The following is a 27,831-nucleotide window of genomic DNA, read 5'->3' as shown; positions in this document are numbered from 1 at the left end:
CTCGCATGTGACTGAAGGAATGCCAGTTGTACTATTGACTGGCACATTCTGAAATGAACAGTCACTCTAAATGATTGTTACTAAATAATAGTTGTAATACACTGCACGTCCCATTAATTATTTTTATTTATTTACTTTTTTAGACATAAAGAATCCTACAAATCGGACCGACTGGGTGAGAAGTGTAGAGGTGTCATGCCCTGTTTAGCAGTCGACACACTCATAACATCTGAGATGCCAAGACTCAGCTAATAACTACGACTGTCAGCAATCGTTGAAATGGACTTTACTATTTGGTTTAATATAGTCATCAGCATTACATGAACTCTGTGAGGTCAAGCGCCGGCTGTAAAGATTGATGTGTTCAGCCTCCTTCAGTACGAGAGCCTGTGTCCTCTGATGTTCATGTTGGTGTTTTACTTTGTTCTGTATTGTACAAAGAGAAATCTCCTGCTCAGTATTAGGTGATGGATGCTCCGGCTGCTAAATTATGGATGATTTCTGTCGTTTGTTTTTTAAATGTATTTGTCGAGTTCCGATCTTTTACCAGGTGTGTGTGTGTGTGGTGAATAAAACAATAAATCATATCACAGACTCGAGAGATCTGTTTATAAGCTTGACGATATCGTTTATGCGACTTCTTCCCAGTGTCCACTAATGGTTATTCACGCCAGCATTTCACGAATATTTATGAAACTTAATAAAATTAATAAAATTACAGAAGAATAGACTTAGCTGGTGTGTCTGTCTCTTAGTCTTTATGTTCTGTCCTTTCTTACAAGCCAGTATAACACACGAGCGTACGTACACACACACACACACAGACAGACACTATGTCCACTTGCATAATGACATTGAAAGATCCTTCAAGAGATGTGTATACTTTAGAAAATATAATTGTGTTTTATATAACTTAAAAATAATCTAGTTATACATAAAGATACACTCTAGACATAGTGACATGATACCTTCATAGCACAATAAAGAAAGTAAAATAAAAAGCCAAACAAACTAAAAGTAAATATCTGTGAGCACTTAATACAAACTAGTTTTTTGAAGTATATTCAAATAAACTGTCAGGAGTTTCCTACACATACAAATAATCTAGTTAAATAATATTAAACATAGAAAAGTTACATCTCTGTTATGTTTGCTGGTAAAACAATAAAAGAGAAAGAAAACCGTCTAATTATAGGGAATGAGCTACTTTGCTAACACTATTATTATTATACAGTGATATTATTATTATTATACAGTGATTACAATCCAAATCATGGGATTCTCCACCCCTGATTTGACTTGTTCTACTAGAGAGACATGTATGATAACAATAAAGAATGCAACATGTGTGACATCACCGTTTGTGAATACTCTCGTAACCAAAGGTATAAGTGAGTGATTTGCAAATATTTGTCATTATTCATAGACCTACATGCAGACAACCAGTTACCAGTTATAGTCCTTTCAGTAGTTTCTTTAAATCTGAGCTGTGTACGAATATGTTGCGGCATTTCAGTTGTTAATTTAGAAACTGAAATGCATGTTACACGCATATGCGTCTATATAGTCTATATAGTCTATATAGACTTATAGAACTGTGAAATAAAAGTTGTTGGGGTATTAAATAGAAATATTTATCAAGCTAATTTCACGGTTGCACTATGATAAAATCTTGTTTGAAAGATACTGATCCTAATATCATAAAAACTTTCTCCAGAAACATCCCTATTTAAGATGATTTTAGACCAATCATATTGATAGCAAAATAGAAAAAAATCTTAGGTCAACCAAAAATAAGAAACATATCAAAATGTAAAAACAACAGCAACAATCAAAGTATAAAACAAACTAAAATTTCAAACATCTTGCTCTAATGCGATCAGCTTCTTGTAGGACACACTTGATGTTCTCAGTGGAAAAGTCTTGCTCAGGTCTGTGATAATGTCATCCAACTCTCTGGTGTGAAAGATGTTGACGACGACATTTCCGTTTCCTACGTTAGCTGCTCGTAACAGGTGCCACGTGATATGCGCGCGCAGCTCTTCTTCCCTCCCCTCGCCGAAAAGGTCTATTATGTACCGTGTACCTTTACTGCAAGCGAAGTAGCTTCCTGCAGACAGGACTGTAGGGACAGACAGCAAGCCTGTGTCCAAGGGAGGACTCTTGTCGTCTGTAGCCAGGAAGACGCGGTGTGTGCAGGTGTTGGTGATGAGGGGCACGTTAGCTGCCATCAGTCGGTATGGCTTATGATCGAGAATAATTATTCCATCTGGGAAGAGATGGTGAAGGCGGCCGTCCTCACAAGACATGATAGATGTCATATCGTTCTTAGATAGTGTTCTTAATCCCGGAAAAGGTGTTGAAGTTTTACCAACTTTAAAACTAATATCAAATGATGTCAGATCGACACTTGTTATTTTCTGAAATAGATGATTGTTATTCATGTCTTGAGTTGCTTTATCTTACAGTACATAAAATATTTCTACATTTTCCTTTAAAACATTATCTATTACCTTTAGCTACAATTGCTTCTATAAACATATAGAAACATTTTATATCACACTGCGCAATTATAAACTTAAGCAAATGCATTCTTCGGACATTTTATTGCTTTAATGTTGTCTTGTTACTTTTGTAAGAATTAGAAGCACTCTAACATTCTCAAGGTCTAACGTACTTTCTCAGCCACCTGTCGGTGTGTCCTTAGAAGCTTCTGTCCAATCGCTGTCATAGTGATATCAGTGACTGTAAAGACAATGTAGCAAAGATTAGGTGACCCGAAGTATTTGCTACGAATTAGTCTTCGAAATCTCCCAAAGACTCCACTTCCTCTGTATTCCTCCGCTACTCTTCCTGCACTCTGCAATAGCGTCCTTCCTCCGTCTAACAGCTGAGTGTGTAAAAATGCAATCTGCATCAAAGCATAAAGATAATTTATAAAATTTACTACGTGTTACATGTAATTACACTTAATATAAAAATGTCTTGACTGAAGAAGACTAATAATTATCATAAAGTAATGTAAATTATTTGAAATAGATGTCAAATAACTATTCATACAGTTTTTCCCCCTTTTTTGTAAAGGTAGCCACGAACGCCGGGTCCTTCTACAAGAGACGGGTAGGTGGCAGGGAGATAATCGGTTCCTTCATGGACATCATCGGCTATCGCCACGACTGAGTCTCGGTCAGCCAGAGATGCCACACAAACTTCTTCATCTGATGGGATCTGCTCCATGTCACTGACAGCCGCGTTTTGTGACAGGGAATGTTCTCGAGTTGTGTTGTGAAAACTCAGTAGGGGTTAGCTGTACCCTGTACCCTGTAAAAGAGATGAAACACACATTCCATACACATTGTAGTGAAAGACACGTTTTTTACAATAGAAAGTTTGTAATTGCCGTGAAAACAAAATATTGTCATTGCTTCTCGTCTTTTTGCAGTAACGTTGTCATAACAACAACACAATCTTCTGTTTGTTCTATTACAGCAATACTAATAAACAAACTTAACTAAATGCAGACACCTAGTAGGAGTCACATCCAAAAGTCAGTTATTCAGAAGCTGTGAATGCAACATTGTGATCTCTCACTTTCTTTGTTATACACCATCACTAAATGTTAGGTGTGTGAGTCTTCTTCATACTATTCCTTTTCACCCCTTGTGATGCCAAAGACAGTATGAACACGGAAGTAGATGGGGGACTGATGTCTGTCTGTCGAGACTCACTCTTGGCCTCCTGCGAAGTTCTCCGCGGTCAGTCTCGGTGAACAAGAAGACGACCAGACTTTCGGAAGAGCATCACGAAGATGGAATTCAACGAGTTTTGATATTAATAATATAATTACCGTAAGTGCATTGCTTTGTTGGACTAGTAACCAACCTTGTGCCTATTGAGAACACAAACGCATTTGCTTCACTAGTCTGAAATCTTTCTTATGAAATAATGAGTGATATGAAACGCACATAAACACGGCGATCTACAATGACTGAAATGTTCCAATATATTCTTCCCCTTGGTCTCTCGCTTTTATATAAAATTCGCTTGTATTTTCTATTCTTGATTTAAAAACTCTGACACTGGTTTACAGCATAAGAAGCATCTTAAATCATCTCTGTGTAGGCGAAGGTATCCTTTATTTATTGTTATATAAAAATCCTTATAGGATAGTTAAGAATAGTTCATCTGAGTTCATGTATTACAGTAAATCCCCATTACATAAGGTGACCAGCTAACCAGCAGGGAAGTAGAGGGCCTAGAGTTAGAGGGGGATGGGGATGGAAAAGGGGCTGATCCAGATTCAACAGTGGATGCAGGTCCACGGTCCTACGATCACGATGTCATGAGAGTTTTGAAAGATGTTTGTATGATTTCTATACATTGTCATATAGCTCTGTTTTATTAACATGGTTTTTCTGTTTAGCTTAATTGTTTTTCTTATGTGTTATATTTCATTTTTGCCTGAATGGATGCAAGTGGATGAGTTAGTGGCTTTGTAAAGTTTAACAATGTATTACATTGCGCGAACGGATTCGTTACAGTCATGATCACGCCTGGTGAGGTCTGTAGCTAATCTGACGAGTCCTGAGATCACGGCAATCATGAATTTAATATGTAAGCCTATGTTTATTGCTCAAACTTTATGTTAAGCATAAACCTATAATTATTCAAGTATTTTTGGTTGATCTGGTTACAAATAAAATAAGAGACAGGTACTTGACTTGTACTGAAATGAAAAATGTCTTCTCAAACTCTCATATGATGCACACAACGAACGTGCTGTCTGGTGTGTTCGTTTAGTGTGTTTTTTTTACTTATTTTATTTTAAAACAACAAAAACAATCAACCATGAAATGAATAATGACAGTATATCAACAGTTGTCAAACTATCATTTTAGTGTCGTTTAATTTTCATCGGAACCATACAAAAGAGACCCTACACTGGAACAGCTTGGAAAAAAAACCCAACATGACAGTCACTGACTCGACTGCTGTCGAAGTAAAAATACAATTTTTTCCTGAATATTTTCACAAGTGTTCAGTGCGATATCCTAGCTTAATAAAGTATCAATTCACTTTGTGTATTAGATGAAATAAATGAGGCCCAAAATGTTTGAAAGAAGTAAACCTCTGAATGACAACAGAAGCGAAAAAAAAAAACAACAACAAAAGAACATGTTCATTTTTTATAATAAACCACGGGCACCCGCACAATCACAAAATAGACACACACACAAACGTGTAGTCAGTAACTAGAATTTATACAGATGACAAAAAAGACAAACTTGTTTTAGAAGATTTCGCGTGGAGTCGGCAGCTGTTCCTATTGAGAGAAGAAACCCAACAGAATTAAATATATATGCCAGGTCATTATGTATCACTAGCCAGTCACGTGAGGGATGTCATAGACAATTGATGTAACTGACCAATCAAAGTTTACGTTAGACAAGCAGACGTCTTGCATACACCGAGTTTCCTGTGTACATCTTAAGGAGAACACCCGACGAAGCAAAGTAAAATTACAATGCTCCTGTAGGGAGCACGTTTCAATGTATAACAAATAATAATAATTAGATAGTATAAGTAGAACTGGCTTTTAAAATAAAGATTTTAGCTTGGTGACTAAAGTTGGTATTTGTATTTAATGAGAATATGCGGTACACAGTGAGGACTATTCAGACAGACGAAAGGTGCGTGAAGTCATTGTACACCGGCCTCACCACTTCCAATGGCGGCTAGTCCGCTTGAAGTAGACCCAGCAGCCCTTTAAACATTAGTTGTAGATCAGTTATTTTAACACTAATTAAAACGTTCAGGCATTTAAAAAATGTGCAATTTTGGAAATAGAAACGTGATAGGCCGGATACAACACAAACCTCGATGACGTCTTAGAGATTTTTTTACAACCTGGAATGAAGCAGCTCCAAAGTGAAAAAGCAAGTGTCTGTTAAAAGTTATCAGCCTCATTTTATTACTCAGAAGAACTAGAAAAAATACGATGTCGATGTCACATGCACACTATTGTCAAAAGTTTCCTAACCCTGATGTTCTTTATCGACCTTGACCTCATGATCGAATTTTAAAGTACACACACACACTTACAGATAGAAATACCCACAGAGTGTCAACCTGTTTTAAGTTACTTCTCCGCTAAGTTTGAAGTTTGAGTATTATTTTGTATGGAGTCTGGAGAACAATATAACAATGTACTTAAATCAACAATAAGACAACTTCATGTGGCTAAACGCAGACTGTAAGTTTTGTTCTCTTGCGCCTCCGTCAGCAGGAGAGCTAGTGTCGTCTGCTACTCTGCTTCGTGTTGACGGCTTCAGCAAAGAGCATTAACGTAAAAGCGACGGTTATTTTAAGGCTACAAGTCAGCTGGCGGTCACTGCATCGTACGTCGCACGCGCACACAGACAGATGCACGCGCTTGCATATATGTCGGAAAAAAGCTTGGAAATATATTTCGAATGGGAAACTTCTTTGATTTAAAAAAAAAATAGCGTTTAAAAGTAAACATTCGCAGTTCTTGGAGTTTCCGACGCTCCTGTGGGACACACATTGTGGATGACATCAGATGTAGCCTTTGATAAGAATTACGTTGAAAGATATAAAGGAGTGTATTTTACATTTCAGTTTGCAAAAATGTTCACACATGTGACCCACCACCATAAAACAACTCTTAGCTGGGAAATGTGAGCTGTGCTGTTTTGTTTTAAAAATCGTTTTGACCTTACATTTAATAGTACAGGTAACCCTCTACTCCCCAAATTGCATTATACAGGCTCGAGTGTCGCGAAGGCCATTTAAATTTTTTTTCAGCAATCCTTTGCAACGGGTACTTCTAACAGTGAAATTGCACTAAAGTTGACGTGCTGATAAAGCACAGCAAACTATATTATTTCACGATACAAAAGGTTCCTACCAGTGGATATTTGTAAGTTCTTAGTGCCCTACCATGTTAGCAAAACACGTTTGCTTTTTATGAACGACTATCAGTGTCCATGTCTAGTTCATGTCTCAATTCTTCGTTCAAACGATGAACTGGAACAAGAGGTACATCTTCTTCAGTGTCATCGTTATTGTCTGTAAGCTGGTCCTTGTAGTCTGATTTAACATAGTCTCTTCCGCAGATGTCCGGAATGTGTGAGTGAAAGTATTTGAGAACAAGACTTTTGTGTATGTGTTGGTGAGAATCTATGTTGCGGTAGGGACTTTGTTACACTAGCAACATCGAAAACCGAAAAGTCAGGGGTCCCGTAACTTTTACCGAGATAGACCTGAATCAGGGCTTCTGCTAAGGCTAAATTCTTTGGGGTCCCAGGGACCCCTTCTTCAGATTTTTAAGGGGTCCCTGTTCTTTGCCCAAATTTGAAGGGGACCCCATTGACGAAAATTGAAGGGGTCCTCCGAACTTTTAATGCGTACAGTACGCAATTTTTTGCGTAAGCAGAAGCCCTGCCTGAATGGTCACACGGAGTGAGCTGGTGAATTGAATACATGCAGTAAATTTAAAACAATGATCTGATGGACTAAAAGGTTCACGACATGGGAAAGCTAAAAACTAATGCTAAAATCGAGCTAATTTTACCCAGAGACTTGTAAATGCGATTAAATCGTTTTTCCCCTCCCCCAAAATAAATAAATACACAAAAGTCAGAAATAAAAAAGCAGAAGGAACCATCCCATCCACAATAACAAAAATGGCAGCAAAAACGAAAAAGATCAGAATTCCCTGGTGCTGTACTACACAATAGGGTGACTGCTGTTCACATGCGAAATGGTAACGGGATCGTTCCACCTTTGACAAAATTCTTCTTCGAACACGATCGGTTTCTTGTAGGACACACTTGATGTCCTCAGTGGAAAGGTCTTGCCCAGGTCTGTGAGAAAGTCAGCCAACCCTCTGGTGTGAAAGATGCTGAAGACAACATTTCCGTTTCCTACGTCAGCCGATCGCAACAGGTGCCACGTGATATGCGCGCGCAGCTCTTCTTCACTTCCCTCGCCGTAAACATCTGTTATGTACCAGGTACCTTTACTGCAAGCGAAGTAGCTTCCTGCAGACAGGACTGTAGGGACAGACAGCAAGCCTGTGTCCAAGGGAGGACTCTTGGCGTCTGTAGCCAGGAAGACGCGGTGTGTGCAGGTGTTGGTGATGAGGGGCACGTTAGCTGCCATCAGTCGGTATGGCTTCTGATCGAGAATAATTCTTCCATCTGGGAAGAGATGGCGAAGGCGGCCGTCCTCACAAGACATGATAGATGTCATGTCGTCATTACAGAGCATTTTTAATTCCGGAAAACGTGTTGCAGCTTTGAAACTAACATCAAATGATGTCAGCTCAACAGTTGTAAGTGTCTGAAATAGAAGTAATGATGTTTAAGTGTTGATTTGTAAACAATTTAGAAATAGATATTAGGCTAAAATCATTACAAATATATTTCTACATTACTTAATACAATTCTAACAGAAACCTACATCTATAACTTTATTAAATCACTTCTAAAAGTACCAAAACTGAATCCATCTATACATCTCATTGTCCATTTAGAAACGTCATAGCACCTTAAGCAAATAGATTATTTGAAAAAAAATTGTTTGTTAGAAGTGTAAACTTATTTTTGTGAAAATTAGAAATACTTTACTTCCACGAAACATTAACATACATTCTGACATTCTCAAGGTGTAACATACTTTCTCGGTGACATGTCTGTTCGTCTTTAGAAGCTTCTGTCCAATTGTTGCCATGATGATATCAAAGACTGCAAAGGCCTTGTAGCAAAGTTTAGGTGTCCCGATATATTTGTTACGAATTAGTCTATGAAATCTCCCTAAGACTCCACTTCCTCTGTATTCTTCCGACACTCTTGCTGCGCTGTATAACAGCGTCTTTCCTCCGTCTATCAGCTGAGTGTTCAGAAATGCTATCTGAATCAAAGGTGTTTAGATACAATTAATAAAATTCACTACATGTTGCATGTAATTTGTCTTGATAACCGACGAAAACTAGAATATTTAATAAAGATTTCTTACGATTTGATTACATATTTTAAATAAAAAAAGTAAACACTATACACGCAGGAATCAAATTTTCAGACTTTAAAGCAGCTAGCGGGGATTGCCTCTGTAACACATTCTACCTGCGGACCTTAGATTCTATGGTACTTAAAAAACAATAACATTTGGAGCATCTGATTAGTGAGCAAGGACCAACCATCACATTTCCACTTAAACTTGCAATGTAAAAACTATTTTGGCTTAAAAAAAACGATTATGTAGGAATGTATTTAAAATCGGTGATCTCTCTCTAGATATATATAGTAAGTCGTACAGTTTTGCCCCCTTTTTTGTAAAGGTAGCCACGAATGCTTGGTCCTTTCACAAGATAGGGGTAGGTGGCAGGAAGAGAATCGGTTCCGTGATGGACATCATCGGCTATCGCCACGACTGAGTCTCGGTCAGCCAGCGATGCCACACGAACTTCTTCATCTGATGGGATCTGCTCCATGTCGACAAGGAATGAGGTGAAAAGTCAGTACAGTGATACCTCGGTTCTCGAACATAATTCGTTCCGGGAGGACGGTCGAGAACCAAATTGTTCGAGAACCGAAGCAATGAAACCTATAGGAAATAATGGAAACTGGATTAATTCGTTCCAAGCCCCAGAAAATGCCTATTTACTGCACTAATTTGTATATAATATGTAGAAAAACATGAGTCTCAACAAGAAATAAGAAATAAAAGTGTATTTATTAAAACAAAAAAACAAAAAAAAAAAAAAATGTACTGTACAGTACAGTAAATTGTGTTTCATTTACTGTACCTGTACCAAACTTTATGGCAGGAGGGAATGAATGTGGAGGGAGGAGGGAAGGGGGATGGTTATTGTTTTGAAGGGGAGTCCTCTTCAATAAAAACAGAGGGTAACTGCTCATCGGATGTTCGAGTTCCAAATATTTGTTCGGATTCCAAGACAAAATTTTCTCGAATTTCCTGGTCGAATACCGATTTGGTCGAAAGTCAAGGCGTTCGAGAACCGAGGTATCACTGTACTTTTCTACCTTTATCCTGTACAAAGATTAGAGAAAAACGGGTAACTTGTAGTGAGCCAACTTTTTTACAACAATTACATAATTTGTGTCTATACGAATCCTTTCTTAGTCCGTGCTCATCATGAAAGCTAATATTTGAATAATGCTTCAGCGAGATAATTTATGCACTTATTTATTATTGTTTACATAGGTACGTTTTTAAAGTTCGTTTCTTACAACAATATGTTTTTGTTAAAAGCTTATTCTTCCGCTTTCACCAGTTACCATCAATGAATTCTATATTTCTCTCGGTGGTTTTTGTTGGTAAGGGAAAAGAATATTCAACAGGTTTGTTGGACATGTAGATTTGTAGATTTGTAAAAGCTTTTAAGAAAATGTAATGTCTAATAGTAAATGAGATCCCAACAAAAGTCACCACACATGAAAACGATCACTGACCTCTGTTATTTAGTGTAGTACACACACAGTACAACGTTCGACGAGACCCCGCAGAGGACGATGAAGATGAAGAGGAATGTCACTGAGGGAGTTTTAAAGAAGATGGCGGTGTTTTCCCGCTCAGCCATTTTGAGAGCTTTTCTCTTATCTATGACGTCTTTTACAGCTCCAAGTGACGTGGAACAAATGACGCACACAAGACGTCAGACACAAGACACGTCATACACGAAACAATGCATGACGTACCACGAATCGCTGCACTCGCCCTTGCTAAAAATAAAATCAGATTTCTTCAGGTAGATTGCTCTATTGCTTCGGTAAACTCCATGTTTGTGCAGGTGTCGGTGATGAGGGGCACGTCAGCTCCCATCAGTCTGCATGACTTCTGATCGAGAATAATTCCTTCTGGGAAGATACGGTGCAGGCGGCCGTCCTCACAGGACATGATAGATGGCATGTCATTATTAGAAAATTTTCGTATTTCCGGTAAACGCGTTGCAGTTTTACCTACTTTCAGACGAACATCAAATGATGTCAGCTCAACAGGTGTAAATGTCTAAAATAGAAGAAATGCTGTTTAAGTCTTGATTTGCAAACACTTTTAAAATAGACCTTAGGATAAATATAATTATGAAATACGACGATATACACACTGATAGAAAACACACGTGTCTGTTGATCTATGTTAAACTATGTTAATTACGTTTACATGTAGTGGAGTAGGGGTAGTGGTTAAAAATGATTAACAGTTTTCTTATAAAAAGTAGTTGAGAGTTTGTACGATGTTTTTTTTTATGGAAGCTCAACTGTAAAGCTTTGGTGGCGTGGCTTAACTTTTGCAGACAGAAATATGGTTCCATATTGACAACTCTTGTTAAAGCATCACACTAACGGTCACAAGCTAGTTTCAGAGAGATGCACAGTGTTAATCTATCACACCTGCTTTTACTGTGCAGAAAGCTCGCTGTGACAGCTCACCATCAAAACTTTAGCAATTGTAGAAAAGGAATCAGCCTGAAGATGACTGCTGATGCACAGACCTAACATGTCAGTCATTGCAAGATGGCGCTCACGTGGCAGTAGAAATAAAATAGTGTAGAAAAGAAGAAAAATGGCGTAGGCACAAAATTAAATACAGGAATATACGATATTGCTTTATAGATGCACAGATCAATATTGCACAAAATGTTGAACTCAGATTAACAGGAAAAGACGAAAAGCGACGGAGAGCTAATCCCCTCTAGCTACTTAGGAGAAGGGACATCACTCTTTAAGAAAGCTCTTGTTCTAACAAGACCAACTTCTTGTCGGACAGACATGATGTTCTCAGTGGAAACGTTTTGCTCAGGTCTGCCATAATGTCATCCAAAGATCTGGTGTAAGCGAGGCTGAAGACAACATTCCCATTTCCTACGTCAGCTGACCTCAACATGTGCCACGTGATATGCGCGCGCAGCTCTTCTTCACTCCCCTCACCGAAAAGGTCTGATGCGTAAAGGATACCTTTCTTGCACCTGTAGTAGCTTCCTGCAGACAGGACCTTCAGGGGAGCAAACAAAGGTGTGTTCAAGGGAGGACTCTTGGCGTCTGTAGCCAGGAAGACGCGGTGTTTGCAGGTGTTGGTGATGAGGGGCACATTAGCCGCCATCAGTCGGTATGGCTGCCAGTCTAGAATAATTCTTCCATCTGGGAACAGATGGCTTAGGCGGCCGTCCTCACAGGACATGATAGATGTCATATCGTCAGTAGAGAGTTTTCTTATTACAGGAAAACGTGTTGTAGTTTTATCAACTTTGAAACTAACATCAAATGATGTCAGCTCAACAGTTGTTATTTTCTGCAATGAACAGAATGTTTTATGAGTTCAGTTTTTTTTTAATCTAATAATGCATAGATATAATTTCCTTTTAAAAGTTTACCTATTGCCTATAGTTACAATCGCTTATATAAATATAAAGAAACATTTTTACATCACACTGGGCAATTATGCAAATGCATTCTTCCCACATTACATTGCTTTAAGAGTGTGTTCTTACTTTTGTAACAGTTAGAAGCGCTTCATTATTTACATAGACATTTAATTAAAACCCTCTGACATTCTCAAGGTGTAACGTACTTTCTCGGTGACCTGTGTGTAACTTCTTAGGAGCTTCTGTCCAATCGCTGTCATGATGATATCAGAGACTGTAAAGGCCATATAGCAATGTGTAGGTGACCTGAAGTATTTGTTATTAATTAGTCTGTGAAATCTTCCCAAGACTCCACTTCCTCTGTATTCAGGCGCCACTCTTGCTGCGCTGTGTAACAGCGTCCTTCCTCCGTCTATCAGCTGAGTGTGTAGAAATGCTATCTGCATCAATAGATAATTTATAAAATTCACTACGTGTTACATGTAATTTGCCTTATTAGCTGATGGCAGCTTGATATATTCAAGAAGTCGTATTTCTTACGATTTGATATAATATCCTTTTCTTTTTTTAATAGGAAAACTAGTCAAACTGTGCTCACGGAATAAGACAGTTTGCGAACCTTAACGCAGTAATGGACTGTTCAAGACCTTGATCATACATAAATATCAGTTGATACATTCGAAATATCTACGTTCTTGACTGGTAAGGACCAATTACTATTAATCGCTTTTACACTATATAAAAAATGTCTTGGCTGAAGAATAATAATAATTATCATAAAGTAATGTAAATTATTTGAAATAGATGTCAAATAACTATTCCTACAGTTCTGCCCCCTTTTTTGTAAAGGTAGCCACGAACGCCTGGTCCTTCTACAAGAGACGGGTAGGTGGCAGGGAGATAATCGGTGCCGTCATGGACATCATCGTCTATCGCCACGACTGAGTCTCGGTCAGCCAGCGATGCCACACAAACTTCTTCATCTGATGGAATCTGCTCCATGTCACTGACAGCCGTGTCTGTCGATAGGGAATGTTCTCGAGCTGGGATGTGAAAACACAGTAGGGGTTAGCTGTGCCCTGTACCCTGTAAAAGAGATGAGACACACATTCCATACACGTTGTAGTTGGGCGGAATTTTTATAATAAAAAGTTTGTAACTGCCATGAACACAAAATATTGTCCTTGCTTCTCGTGTTTTTGAAGTAGCGTTGCCCGAACAACAACACAAGGTCCTGTTTATTCTATTACAGCGATACTAACAAACAAACTAGCTAACTAACTAAATCAACTAAATGCTGACACCAGGTAGAAGTTACATCCAAAAGTCAGTTATCCAGAAGCTGTGCATGTAGCATTGTGGTCTCTCACTTTCTTTATTGCACACTGTCAATAAATGTTAGGTGTGGGAGTTCATTAACATTGATAATGTTTTAACCAACTTTTAACCTTGTAGATTTTTATTCAATGTTTCGTTATTTCAGGATCCTATCAAAGGTAAACGAGACACTGTCGATCCTCAAGCCTACTAGCGGCGATGAAGTGATCACACTGGAAAACACGATTTCTATCCTTGCGACAGCTGTTACTGGTGGTAGGGGAGGTAATAAAGGCGTGACGGTCGAGTTGGACACAGAGTCGCCTCGCTTCAGTCCCAACAACAACCAGCATCTGAAAATTAATTATTAGCTGCTGTACTAACACTAACCTATGAAAATGACAGGCTTCAGCAGTACAGTCGTTGGGAGTGAGTGAGAGTTTTCACAGGACGAGGGCGAGACTGTAGATACACCTGTAACTGGCTGGTTTCAGACAATGTTACTCTTTTGAAATAAGTATTCCATACAAAGAGAAAACTCTAACTCTTGTTGGTGCTGCGGTGTATGTGCCACTTGAAAACTCAGTTTAAGATAGCAGATGAGCTTTTCGGGAAACTAAAGAAACGTGAGCTAATTAGGACAATGAATGTGTACTGCGACTTGGAAATTTTAATGTTAGAACAGGAATTACACCTGACCTTATTTACATATATATATATTCATCTCGTGCGCCATTGAGAGTATACGAGTTGTGTGTGTATATCAATATCATTGAGAATAAAAAAAGCCCCTACAAGGTAGTGATTATTTCTTGGAGGTTTTTTTTTTTTTAAACTTGGAATGAAGCAATCTTCGAAGTTACAAAAGAAAAAAACAAACAGAACAGGTGTCTGTTTAAAGTTAAAAGCCTACTTTGCACTAGAGCACTCGAGCGTACGCACTTGCATATACGCTCGAAAAAAGCTTTAAATATATTTCGAATTGGCAACTTCTTTAATTTAAAAAAAAATTGAGAACATTGCAAAGTATACATTAGCGTTCCTGGACGTGACTACACTCCTGTAGGACCTGCTCCGTGGCTTGCCCCACATCTCCACAGGGCCACCCATTGGGGTGACAAAAGATTAGCTTCTGGTAAAGGTGGCTTTTATGTTGTTATTCATGACGGAGTGCAATTTACATTTTCATTTGCAAAAAGGATTTGACTCATCACCAAAATAAACCAGTCTCCATTTATTTGTAAATTTGAAATGTGCTGTTAGTTTTTGTAATATATATGTTTTGACATTTTATTTAACACCACAGGTTCTAGTCCCCAACTTGTGAGTTACATAGGTTTGGAGTGTGTGAGTGTCGCGAAGGGAAAAATTCAATCTCACAAGGTGGTGTTTTTTTTTTTTTTTTTTTTTTAGCAGTGGGTACTTCTAACAGCTCAAATTGCACTCAAGTATATACGATAAAATACAGAAAATAGAATCTAACTTTGCGGACGAATTTTGGAGACATTGCATCCATGCTTAGTGTAAAAGTCAAGAAATTTCAAAATGCTGATGTGAACGATTTGCGTTTTATAAATATCGAAACTTTGGTTCGGGTCCTTATGGACCCCAGCGGACTTTAGAGGGTTAATATGAGAATCAGCAATTACAGTAATTGTTACTTAACTGACAAGCCTCATCTTTACGCCAGTGATACATAGAAATGTCTTTAACTTCAAATTTTTCGATTTATCTGCATATGGCTTCTCTGATAATTACTAATCGTCGTTAATTTCAAATTAGCCAACTAGTGTTACTAAGTGAAATAACTGAATTTGACATCATAATTGTTCATTGTAGTTATTGAGTCATTTTATAGTCTACTTGGAATATTTCTAGTCTGGTCTGTTGTTTCAATCAACTCATCTTTGTCGACTTTACACGTTTCGTTCTTTGCGCATGTGTATATGTTGAGGTCTGTACTTGCTCAGTGTCTTCACAAAGGTTGTCTCGAATAAAACACGGAAAGCCATGGAATTCCACATTCCAAGTAGATTTTTGACCCTCATATCACATAACTCAATGTCATTGTTGCCTTTGTTCACAACAGGCATGTAGGGAAGGTTTAAATTTGATCTTTAACAGAACTACTGTCTTTCTGGGCTCATTTACCGTCGGTAACACTACAAGACGATAACCGAATCTTCTAAACTTTCCTGGGTCGTGAGAAGAGACCTTCTGATGAGTCGTCTCTGTACGTGGGCTTCTACTACTATATTATGCGGGAGCTTGTATTTATTTTAAGGTAGGGCAACAATGGTTATGTAACTCAAATCATTACTTGTAAATAACTGTAAACCAAAATTCGCACATCAGTGTCATAGACGACTCTCCACTTCTCCGTCGTTCAATTTATATAAACCAATGCTACTTCAATAGTTCCCAAAATTCTCACTTACGGTCGGTGGTGTCCAGGGACGTCCACACTAACACACACACACACACATCTACACTTCCTTGAATAATCTTCCTTGAAAATCTCTTCTAAACTGGGACCGCTGGGCTGACAGGGCACACCATGCTGACGACAGTACCTTGTCTGTACCCCAGAGCAGCGAGGGTCGACTTGGCTGACACACCTGTTGACGATGATATACACTTGCAGATTCCCAAACAGTAGGTGCTGACTATGCAGACACACCTGGTTAACGACGATACACTTTAATTATCGAAAACAGTAGGTGCTGACTGTGCAGATCCGCCTGACTGCTGATGATACATTCCATTAACCCAGAACAGCAGGTGCTGACTTGACAGATACACCTGGCGGGCGACGATACAGTTCAATAACCTGCAACAGTAGTTGCCTAGAAGACAGGGAGGTGTTGAGGATTGTAACGGTGATGCTCACTCTGTCGCACAGTTTGATAACTCTCATCTGACTCAGCACTCAACGCTTCCACACAATCAAGAAAATAGATGCTGATATGTAATACAAAATATAACTATAAGAAGGAAAATTTATTACGTGAAAGGAATTATATATATATACACCATATATGTGCACAGTTGCCATAAACTTGCAATCTGCTTCTTAGCTTCTCGGTTGTTGACAATTTTTCACTTTCACTCCACAGTTTGTACAAGGAGGCTATAACCCTCCTTTTAGTCTTGTTTAGAAGAGACAACTGCATGTGCTAGTGGGATGTATTTTAATCTTTCTAGCTCTTCAGAACTAGTCAACGGCATCCTATGACCCACAAACGTAAGGCTTTGAAGGTTCAGCCATCAACTGACTTAAAATATAAACTAGACTCTTGACTATCTTTCCGACAAACCTCAATCTGTCGGACTATCTAGGATGGCTAACAAAATGCACTTCAGAGAAAGCCGTGCTTCAACTCTCGTTCCAATAAAAATTGCTGTTTAAAAGGCAGATTTGATTTTCTCAGTGGAAAGGTCTTTCCCAGGTCTGCCATAATGTCATCCAAGCTTCTGGTGTAATATACAAGAAAAGCAACATTGCCGTTGCCCGTCTTAGCGGAACGCAGAATGTGCCACGTGATGTGCGCACGCAGCTCTTCCTCACTTCCGTCACCAAAAAGATCTGCTACATAACAGGTACCTATCTTACACCTGAAGTAGCTACCTGCGGAAAGAATTCGAGGGAGAGAACTGCGAGCCCTGTTCAAAGGGGAACTACTCTCGGCGTCTGTTGCCAGAAAAATGCGATGGTTGCAGGTGTTGGTGATGATGGGGACGTTCTCTGGCATCACTCGGTATGGCTTCCAGTCCAGAATCATTCTTCCGTTTGGGAATAGATGGATCATGTCGACTGAAGACATGATAGATGTTACGTCGTCATTAGAGAGCATTCTCATTCCTGAAATATTTATTTCCCTTTTTTCATGTAAAGTAAAATCAGATGATGTGAGTTCGACGCTTGTCAAGGTCTGAAACCGAAGAAATACAGATCGCATTTTAATAGACAAACAACTCTAAATATTAAAATGCTAAACATTAACTATGACAAGTTAAAATATGACCTTTAATTACTGGTGACAAGTGATTAATTGCATTGTACAATATGGGTATTTCGGTGGTGGTGTAGAAGGGTCGTGTCGCCGCGGCGCTGTTCTGAACGCTTTGCAAGCGCACGATGTAGTGAACATACAAGTCATCAACAGCAGTCACGTGATGTAGTCGAGGACATACAAGTAGCAGGTCTTTCTCAAATACTCGACCAGATGTTCACAGTGTAGTGGAGTTGTGAGAAAGCTGCTCGGCTCCATGTCATGGCATTTCAGAAAGTCAATTATCACGAAAGTTAATTTCTCAAGTTTTCAAATAAATGACACACCTTTTCTAAGACCTTTGTGTATGTCTTTAGAAGTCGTTCTCCATTCACTGCCATGATTTTATTATTCACTATAAAAGAAATGTAGCGAAGGTCAGGTGACTGAATGTGTCGGTCAATGACAAGTTTGAGAAAATGTCCGTACAGTCCCCTCCTTCTGTATTCCGGTGCAATTCTTCCAGCAGCGATTAGCAGCGTCCTTCCTCCGTCTATCAGGTGAGTGCTTATAAATCCAACCTATCAACGTATATATAAATTAATTCAATGACTAAAAAAGTTATAAAAAATAGCGACACAGCAAATTAGTTCAATCACTTTGAATTTAAGACTCATGAGATTACCAAGAAATTTCATAACAACCCTCACAAGTCTATGAACAGACTTAGTCGCTACATTAAATAATTATATTTACAGTTTTGCCTCCTCGTTTGTAAATGTAGGCCTGAACTCCTGGTCCTTCGACGAGGGAGGGGTAGGTGGCGGGGAGGCAGTCGGTGCCGCTGTGCACGTCATCAGCTATGGCCACCACCGAGTCTCGGTCAGCCAACAACGCAACACAGACTTCCTCGTCCAAAGTCATCTGCTCCATGTCACTGTCTCGTGTAGTCACGTTGAGATACGTACGGTTTTGCTGCTTCACCTTGTAAAAAAGCATTAATTGTATCGACATAGTGTAGAAGAGAATAAAAATGGCGCAGGCACAGCATTATATCCATGAATATATGACATTGTGTTATAGATGCTCGGATCAATATTGTACAAACCGTTTGAACTCATATTAACAGGAAAAGACGGAAACGACGGAGAGTTAATCATTACAAACAACCAGTAACCAGTAAGACACATCAATAACAAAAAGAGACAAACTTGCTATAGAAGTCCTAGCGTGGAAGCTGCCGCTGTTGCTACTGAGTGACGAAACCAAACAGAATGTAATATATATTCCAGGTCGTCTTGTGTAACTAGCTATTCATCGAGTCAGCGCCACCTCGTGATGTAACTGACCAATCACAGTCTAGTGTAGGCAAGGGCATCTGCATAATCCTCTTCCCGTGTAAATCAGCGGTCCGGTGGCGCAACGGTTAACGCCTGTCACCAGTACAGTGAAGGTTGGCTGCCCAGAGTTCATTTCTCGGTTAGGGCACGCTGTTCTTTCTCTGCATGTTTACAGGGCTGGCTGCCTTGCCGTCGTATACCCTCAGTTGCTGGCACGGCGTAAAACACCACCCCCCACTCCCGTGTAAATCATAACGACAACACCTGACAAAGCAAAGCAAAAATTGCAATGCTTCTGTGAGTAGCTCGTTTCAATTTATAACAGAAAAGTCTAATACTCTATAAAATACAAAATGGAGCTGGCTTTCAAATACATCATAGGTTTGTGATTAGGACTAGAATTTGCAGTGTAAATGGGAAGTATTGACCCAGAATTGACCTAACGAATAATTAACGGATGGGTTTCGGAAGCTGAAATGATTGAGTTAGTTTTATGTCTCCTGTGTCTACTGATATCTGCAAAAGCATGCGAACCATTCAGACTGTACAAGTCAGTAAATTGTTCTGCAGTGAAGGGCGAGTAAAGCTGTACAAGTTCCCACTTACATTTGTCGGTAAAATTCTTGTAGATAAACTGGTATACATAAAGTTTTTTGTATTAAGTCTGGATTGATATAATTATATAAAACTTTGCAATGATTATTATAATTATTATTTACCCTAACCCAGTGATGCCCAACCTTTTTCGGCCTGCGGGCCATATCCATTTCGGACAGCCGTGTCGCGGGCCACTTCACCGCAAAAATACAAAAAGGAAAAAAAAATTGAGCAGATACCATTTTTTTATTAGAAACAAGTTGTACTTACCATTAATTATGTAGTAATTAGTGGGATATTTGAAGTTGTTTTCCCGAAACCAACTTCTGAATGTCCGGCCTCATCGTAGAGACACCAAGTCGGAGCACTGAATCGAAATGTTCGTCCATCGAAAAACAGATTGGGAAACGCCCCTACGTGGGGATAAATACTTCTTCTTCATTTTTTTTTTTGTTTTTTTAAGGTCTTCTTTTATTACTAACATGCCGATTTCCTGCACTGTGGGCAGAAGTTTTGCGGGCCGCAATGGCCCGCGGGCCGTAGGTTGTGCATCCCTGCCCTAACCCATTAATTTATCATTGCGAGTATTTTCACTAAGAAGTGCGTTGTGGTAAATTTAAAATTATTTATATGTTTAAATTTAGTATTAATCTCTTTCTAACACGTCTGCCAAAATGTGAAGTGCACTTGTTATGTTTTCACTATACAGTGTGGAAGGGGCTGTACTTTGCCCACCCCTGCTTAGACCCTCTCTCTTACACTTACACACAACAAAAACTGCAGAGAGAAATATAGAACTCATTGATGGCAATGTGTAAAAGTGAAAGAATAAGCTTTGAAAACATATTGGTGTAAGAAACAACTTCTAGGAAAGGACTTTTGTAAACAACGAAAAATGTTTGATGATTCAATTATGTTACTTTGACATTTTTCAACTATTAGCTCTAGGATCAGTGTGGACTAAGACCGCCATCTCGACACAAGCTGACTCTGATGTAGTAGACCACAGTACGACGAGGGGGGAAGTCTCTGTCATTTTGTTTATTTTCAAACTTTTTAAAAAATACTTGGAGTAAAACTTGCAGTGGTGTAGTCGTCGGTGGTGTTGTGAAGGAAACCTCTTGGCTAGAGTGCAGTGCTGTGACCCGAAACAACAAAAATTTGTCGACTTGTCGCTACAGGGCATCAACACACACTTTGAATGTCACTCACTGACTCAGCTCATGGCGGGTTGACTCACACAAGTCTTACAAGGTGATGTTCAGTGCTTTCCACTTGAACATCTTTAACTCGGTACAGTGCTACAACCTCAGCTACTCAGGAAAGGTTTGTGTTGATATAGGATGATTCTACAAAACAATGCGCAGTCGAATAGTGGTGTACACATTTTATTTTAATTATAAACATCAAAGAAGACACTATTTCCCGGAATCTGGGTATATATTCCTCTTCCATTCTCGACATGCGCGTCTACAGACAAGATTTCACAAGAACACGTCAACAACACGAAGGTAAAGATGGCGAGTGAAACTGTTTAGGTTATGAAGGCTTGAGTGAATAGAGGGGGAGGGAGGTAACTGGAGTTTTCCGCCGAACCCTCAGCTGAGGCTGTATTATAATAAAGAAGCCAGTCATGTAAACAGATGCCACATGCAGAGAAAGAGCAGTGGGATCCAAACGAGGTCAGGTCAGGTCAGCCATCAGCCAATGGACGAGCTGTGAACGTGTTCAGGTGTATCGGGACGTAACGATTCTGTCATGCAGGATGTATAAAGGTATAAATTCATACTCTCATGTTTCGTCTAGTGTATTCCGCGGTGGTGTTGAGAAAGCAAACCTCTTGCTTAGAGTGCAGTGCTGTAACCATGAACGACAAGAATGTTTCGGCATGCAGCATTTTAGGAGAATAGAACATGAATGATTGTGAGAAAATGACAGACTTCGACAAAGTTTATCGCATATCTTTGTATTTCATACATTTTTGCTTTAATTTCAATGTGCATAGTTACAAGAACAAAGTTTTTCGGAGGACGTCCATTCCCAGCTTGCTGAGGTCGACGATATATGATAGGGTCCTACAACACGTCTAGCTCTGATTAAGTTCACACTTTGTATTAAACTAATGATGTGAGTAGTCTGTTGTGATTGAAAACAGATGTGTCCAATACCTTATATAGTCTAACATTAAACTGCATTTAAAAGATCATAACTTTGATACTAGGCACTATAACACACACACAGACACACACACACACACACAGACAACATGTCCACATAGAGAATAACATTCAAAGCTGCTTTATAAATTCAAGAGATATAAAAAGTAAAAAAAAATGTTATTCTGTTTATTTATCTTAAAGTAATATGATTAAGCAGAAAGATACACTATAGACATATTTACATGATACCTTCATAGCACAGCAAAGTAAGTAAAATAAAAAGCCAAACAAACTAAAAGTAACACGTCAAGTAAATATCTGTAAGCTCTTTATATAAACTAGTTGTTTTGAAGCACATTCAAAGAGATTGCCAGAAGTTTCCTACACACAATATATCTAGCTAAATAATAGAAAACATTGAAAAGTTACATCTCTGTTATGATTTCTGGTAAAACAATAAAAAAGATAATCCGCTTAATTATAGTTAATGAGCTATATTGCTAACACAGCAATATTATTGTACAGTGGTTACAGTCCAGATCATTCCCTGTTCTACTAGTATGAAAAGAATGAATGCAACATGTGTCACATCACCGTTTGTGAATGCTCTTGTATCCAAAGGTATAATTAAATAATTTGCCAACACTTGTTATTATTATCTGACCTCATGCAAACAACCAGTTACTAGTCAAAGTCCTTTGAGCAGTTTTCTAAAATCCGAGCTGTTTACCAAATATATTTCAGCATTTCAGTTGTTAATTTAGAGACTGAAATGCATGTTATATGCATAGTCATGTCAAATATAAGTGATTTGGATATTAAATATGAATAGCAAGTTAATTTCACGGTTGCACATTCATCAAATCTTGATTAAACGATACTGATTGTAATATCATAGAAGCTTTCACCAAAATCATAACCTTTAAAATAAGTTTAAAATCTTTTAAATAGATCCTTTTACATGTTGTTAAATCCTTTTCCTTCCTTCAATTAAAAAAAAGTAAGAAGCGGTATAAAAAGGTAGTACTATAGCTACACACACAATCACAAAAACAGCAACAATATTCAAACGATTGAAATTCCCTGGTGCTTCACTAGACAACAGGGTGACTGCTGTTCACATGCGACTGCTAACGGGGTCGTTCGACCTTCAATACACATCTTGTTCTAACACGATCAGTTTCTCGTAGGACAAACTTAATTTTTTCAGTGGAAAGGTCTTGCCCAGGTCTGTGAGAAAGTCATCCAACCCTCTGGAGTGAAAGATGCTGAAGACAACATTTCCGTTTCCTACGTCAGCTGATCGCAACAGGTGCCACGTGATATGCGCGCGCAGCTCTTCATCATTTCCATCGCCAAAAAGATCTGTGATGTACCGGGTACCTTTACTGCAAGTGAAGTAGCTTCCTGCAGACAGGACTGTAGGGACAGACAGCAAGCCTGTGTCCAAGGGAGGACTCTTGGCGTCTGTAGCCAGGAAGACGCGGTGTGTGCAGGTGTTGCTGATGAGGGGCACGTTAGCTGCCATCAGTCGGTATGGCTTCTGATCGAGAATAATTCTTCTTTCTGGAAAGAGATGGTGAAGGCGGCTGTCCTCACAAGACATGATAGATGTCATGTCGTCAGTAGAGAATTTTCTTATTCCAGGAAGCAATGTAGTTTTATCTACTTTGAAACTAACGTCAAATGATGTCAGCTCGACAGTTGCGATTGTCTGAAACATAAATAATGCTGTTTAAGTTTTGATTTGCAAAAACTTTTAAAACAGACATTGGGATAATCCTAATTAGAAAATATTTCTACAGTACCCAATAAACACTCAAAATAAACCTATAGTTATAACTTTGTAAGCTCAAAATCCCAATTCTTTTTTAACATTCCATCGTCTAATAAGAAATTTCATAGCATTTTAGCAAATACGTTATTAGGAAATAAAATTGCTTTCTAAGAGTATGTACTTATTTTTGTGACAATTAGAAACACTTTCTTTCTATGAAACATTAAAATAGATTCTGACATTATCAAGGTGTAACATACTTTCTCGGTGACCTGTCTGCTCGTTCTTAGAAGCTTCTGTCCAATCGCTGTCATGGTGATATCATAGACCGCTAAGGCAATGTAGCAAAGGTTAGGTGTCCCGATATATTTGTTACGAATTAGTCTGTGAAATCTCCCGAAGACTCCCTTTCCTCTGTATTCAGGCGCCACTCTTGCTGTACTGTGTAACATAGTCCGTCCTCCGTCTATCAGCTGAGTGTGTAGAAATGAAATCTGCACCAAAGGTGTTTAGATACAATTGATACATTTCACTGCATGTTGCATTTAATTTGCCTTATTAACATAAGAAAACTGAAATATTCGAAAAAAAATTCTTACGAGTTAATTACATAATTTTTAAATAATAAAAGTAAACAGTTGACAAGTAAGAATGAAATTTGTAGACCTTAAAGTAGCTCGCATGGATTTCTTTTTTAAGACGTTGAACGTTGCGGACCTTACATTCGACGGTACTTGAAAACAATTAATAACAGTAGATACATTTGGAGCATCTGATAAGTGAAAAAATATTTTGGCGAAAAGAAACGAATAATTATGTAGAAATGTATCTAAACTTTGTCAAAAATATATATATAATTAATTGTACAGTTTTGCCCCCCTTTTTGTAAAGGTAGCCACGAACGCCGGGTCCTTCTACAAGAGACGGGTAGGTGGCAGGGAGATAATCCAGGCCGCTGTACACGTCATCGGCTATGGCCACGACTGAGTCTCGGTCAGCCAGCGATGCCACACAAACTTCTTCATCTGATGGGATCTGCTCCATGTCACTGACAGCCGCGTGATAGGGAATGTTCTCAAGTTGTCGGGTGAAAACTCAGTCCTTGTCTACCTCTAATGGCCTAACCTGTACAAAAATTAGAGACAAACCGGATACCTTGTAGTCAGCCGATTGTTTTCACACCAGAAATCTTGTAACTGTTATGAACAAAGTACAGGTCATTTATTCTCAGATACTGCAATTGCGTCGATCCAAAAATAACATAAACATTATTTAATATGTCTGTTCTATTACTAGGATCATAAAGACTGAAAAAATTCTCCTCGTCCCATCAGGACTACACTTTTAGTCCTAACTATTCCTGTCACCAGAATAACAACGTATGGTCAACGTTAGTTACTGTTCAGCGAAACAATGGAACTCCCTCCCTTTTTCATATTTGCCATGTCGCCACCTTCCCACTACTGAACCCTCTAAATGTCTAATAAACAGGCACATCTTCCTGAGACATTACTCCTAACAACAGTCCACACAGTGTCAGTTCTTTCTCACACTCTTCCCCCTTTTTCCGCTTCATGCTACTTCCCTGCTTGTCTTCCTTTTGCAAAATCACGATACCCTGTTTTTGTTACTTGGCTCCTGTCTATGTTTTCTGTATTTGTTCTTAAATTTATCATCGTTACTGTTATTTATCCTTCTATAATGCATAAGCTTGTAGCAATTTATTTCGCATTACAACACATGACAAAACTTTTTTGTCATACAATTACAGTGAATAAAGACCACACACACACACACAAGTATAAACATTACAGGATAGTAGGGGCCTTACTAAGATAAAAAGACGGCTACAGCCAGAAAACAACTGGTGCTTTGTGGTATCAATATATCAGTTTTACTTTTTAAAAAAAAAAAGAAAGAAAAATGATCAATTTTCAAACTGCTGTCTCATTAACTATAGAACTGAGACAATGGAAAACAAGTGTTAACGGCTGCCTGCGATTTTGTCCATGTGCTTTCCCCAGCGACTTGTACCAGTTAATGGATAAATAACTAATTAACCGTGATACTCAGTAACCTCCAAAGCACCGGAGCATCCGATACACTGTCACATGTGTTAGTGACAGGAACCTGCAATTAATTTGGTTTCTTATTGTCATTGCTCAATCATGGCTTCTAGCCAAAATTGTCCTTCCAGAGAATAGTGTTTCTATTTCCGTGTCTCTTTATTGCTGTGTTTACTAAACTTTGTACTTTGCTTGTGTTGTGTTGCTTTTGTCCTAGTTCTAAGACACAGCGGCGGCGTTAGGGGGTGGCAAATGGGGCGGCCGCCCCAGGCCCCGCTCTCGAAGGGGCCGCGCGCTTCAGCCCCGAGGTAATCTTTATGACTTATTGCTAGCTGTGTTAAACAAGTTGTGACCAAAAAATTGACGTTCAGAAAACACTTCTAAGTTTTAATTAAGCAAATTATTGAATCCATGTCTTAACTTTAAACCCGACAATAATAACAAGCAGTTTATTAAGTTGTCGTCACCATATTATTTCGCTTTACGAAAAAACCGCTACTGTCACAAACGGTGGGAAAGGTTAGGAACAATTAAAACACTAAATTCGTGCGCTATTTCGCGAAATTGGTCCAGCCTCTCTAACTGTATATAAATCAGTGTTTCCGGCATCATATCAATAGGGATGTTGATACACGTACTCCAGGACCCGACCCCGCGCAGATGGTCGGCCCCAGGCCCCGCGTGTTCTTAACGGTTCCTAACGCCGCCTCTGCTAAGACATGCATACCACTGATTAAGTGCACACTTTGTATTAAATTAATGATGTGAGCAGCCTGTTGTACTTCAAAACAGAAATGTCGAATACATTAAATATTCTAACATTAAACTGCTTTTTAAAAAAAAAATCATATATTGTTACTAGGATTGATTTTAGTGTTAAGTTAATTCCTGTGTGGTTATATTTTTATTTTCTTTTACAAGCTGTCTTTTTAGGGAAGCTGTATCATACAGCATGAACACTGAATGTTACGTGTTTTCACCTGTCATGAAATATTTTTTTAAGCTTTCGTTTGCAAGATTCATGTTGACAAACCATGCAAAATACAGTGTTCCCTCGTTTACCGCGGGGTATTGGTGCTATGATCAGCCGCGATAAACGAATTTCCGCGAAGTAGGGACATACATGCAATAATAATATATACATGTAAAACAATATCATGTGAGTGTAAAGTAATATATTAATCATGGTATTAATACAGTACGATAACAAATTATTATAAAAAAAAAATTATAACTGTACTCAGAGAAACTCAAAACACTGATGCGAACTGGCTGCGAGATGGGAGATAACAATCATGGCTCGTCGCTTACGCATAGCAATGGATTTCTGTTACACAATTATTTCTTTCTTTCTACAAAATAAACATGGTATTTTAATAGAAATACAAATATAGCTAAATTTTTAGTCTTTTTCCTGTTGAAGTATCTATGGTATTTTGTAGAACGATAATTCCTAAAGCGGAAGTAGCGATCGATACTTCACTCAAAAAAAAAACAAAAAACAAACAAACCGCGAAGTAGTGAATCCGCGATAGATGAACCGTGAAGTAGCGAAGGAACACTGTACAGGTCAGCATCACGACATCCCCATATAACTAACTAGAATGTTCTCTCTACCCCATCAACTGATGTCTCTCCGGGGTTCAGATCTCATTCCCGGCGCTCTTTCTTTCTTTGCATGTTGCGGCAGGCTGCTTTGTCGTGACTTGGCTCTCGTCCCTGGCTCGACAGAAATCACCAATTAACCCATCTTCTATTTGTTAAGGGCTTCACAAAGTAAATATTTTCCACTTACCTTCTTGATGTCCATGTTGTTGACGTCTTTCAGTATTGTTTGTACGTGTGTTTCTCGAGAACGGAAGTAAATATTAACCCACATTCAGAGAAGTAGTATTTTACTTTGAGGCTTACAGAATCATTATCAACTATATCTTCCACACCAGTATTCCAGGCAAGAAAAATCCAACTGAACATTGTTTTGTGGAGTTATCGTCAATTAATCCAAGCCTTTTCGTAGTAGGCAAGTGTATAGCGATGCACTTTGTTAAAGATGTTTAAGTGAAACGCACTGCACATCACATGTGAGATTTATGAGTGAATGCACTGTTAGCGGAATGGACGATGACAAAACAAGTGTGTTGTATTGACTTCTGGGTGACACACCAAGACAAATTCTT

The 27,831-nt window shown here is 38.7% G+C and overlaps 2 protein-coding genes and 1 long non-coding RNA gene across 4 annotated transcripts; 1 reads left to right on the top strand and 2 right to left on the bottom strand.

Annotated features, from left to right (window-relative positions):
- Nucleotides 1–878: 878 nt before the first annotated feature.
- LOC112559843 (histidine N-acetyltransferase-like) lies at nt 879–11,137 on the bottom strand. Its single transcript, XM_025231297.1, has 9 exons — nt 10,497–11,137; nt 10,060–10,074; nt 9,338–9,545; nt 8,701–8,934; nt 5,877–8,364; nt 5,286–5,323; nt 3,061–3,321; nt 2,678–2,911; nt 879–2,420 (listed from the first exon to the last, which is right to left on the bottom strand). The coding sequence occupies exons 3-5, from the start codon at nt 9,512–9,514 to the stop codon at nt 7,750–7,752; spliced, it is 1,026 nt and encodes a 341-aa protein (XP_025087082.1). The 5' UTR covers nt 9,515–9,545; nt 10,060–10,074; nt 10,497–11,137; the 3' UTR covers nt 879–2,420; nt 2,678–2,911; nt 3,061–3,321; nt 5,286–5,323; nt 5,877–7,749.
- A 670-nt stretch (nt 11,138–11,807) lies between these two features.
- On the top strand, nt 11,808–24,536 carry LOC112559849. Of its 2 annotated transcripts, XR_003098410.1 has the most exons (4): nt 11,808–12,056; nt 12,981–13,108; nt 13,256–13,467; nt 13,890–14,505. It is a non-coding gene; the product is annotated as an uncharacterized LOC112559849 (long non-coding RNA). The 2 variants fall into 2 exon arrangements; XR_003098412.1 differs by lacking the exons at nt 13,256–13,467; nt 13,890–14,505 and adding an exon at nt 24,480–24,536.
- LOC112559847 (histidine N-acetyltransferase-like) lies at nt 22,811–24,650 on the bottom strand. Its single transcript, XM_025231302.1, has 3 exons — nt 24,456–24,650; nt 23,849–24,082; nt 22,811–23,525 (listed from the first exon to the last, which is right to left on the bottom strand). Exons 1-3 carry the CDS (start codon nt 24,630–24,632, stop codon nt 22,962–22,964), a joined length of 975 nt encoding a protein of 324 aa, XP_025087087.1. The 5' UTR covers nt 24,633–24,650; the 3' UTR covers nt 22,811–22,961.
- Nucleotides 24,651–27,831: the final 3,181 nt, after the last annotated feature.

This window comes from Pomacea canaliculata, linkage group LG3, assembly GCF_003073045.1.
Source record: "Pomacea canaliculata isolate SZHN2017 linkage group LG3, ASM307304v1, whole genome shotgun sequence".
NCBI classification, from domain to species: domain Eukaryota; kingdom Metazoa; phylum Mollusca; class Gastropoda; order Architaenioglossa; family Ampullariidae; genus Pomacea; species Pomacea canaliculata.
The sequence above is the reverse complement of the archived record's forward strand: the minus strand, read 5'-3'. Positions and strand labels throughout refer to the sequence as shown.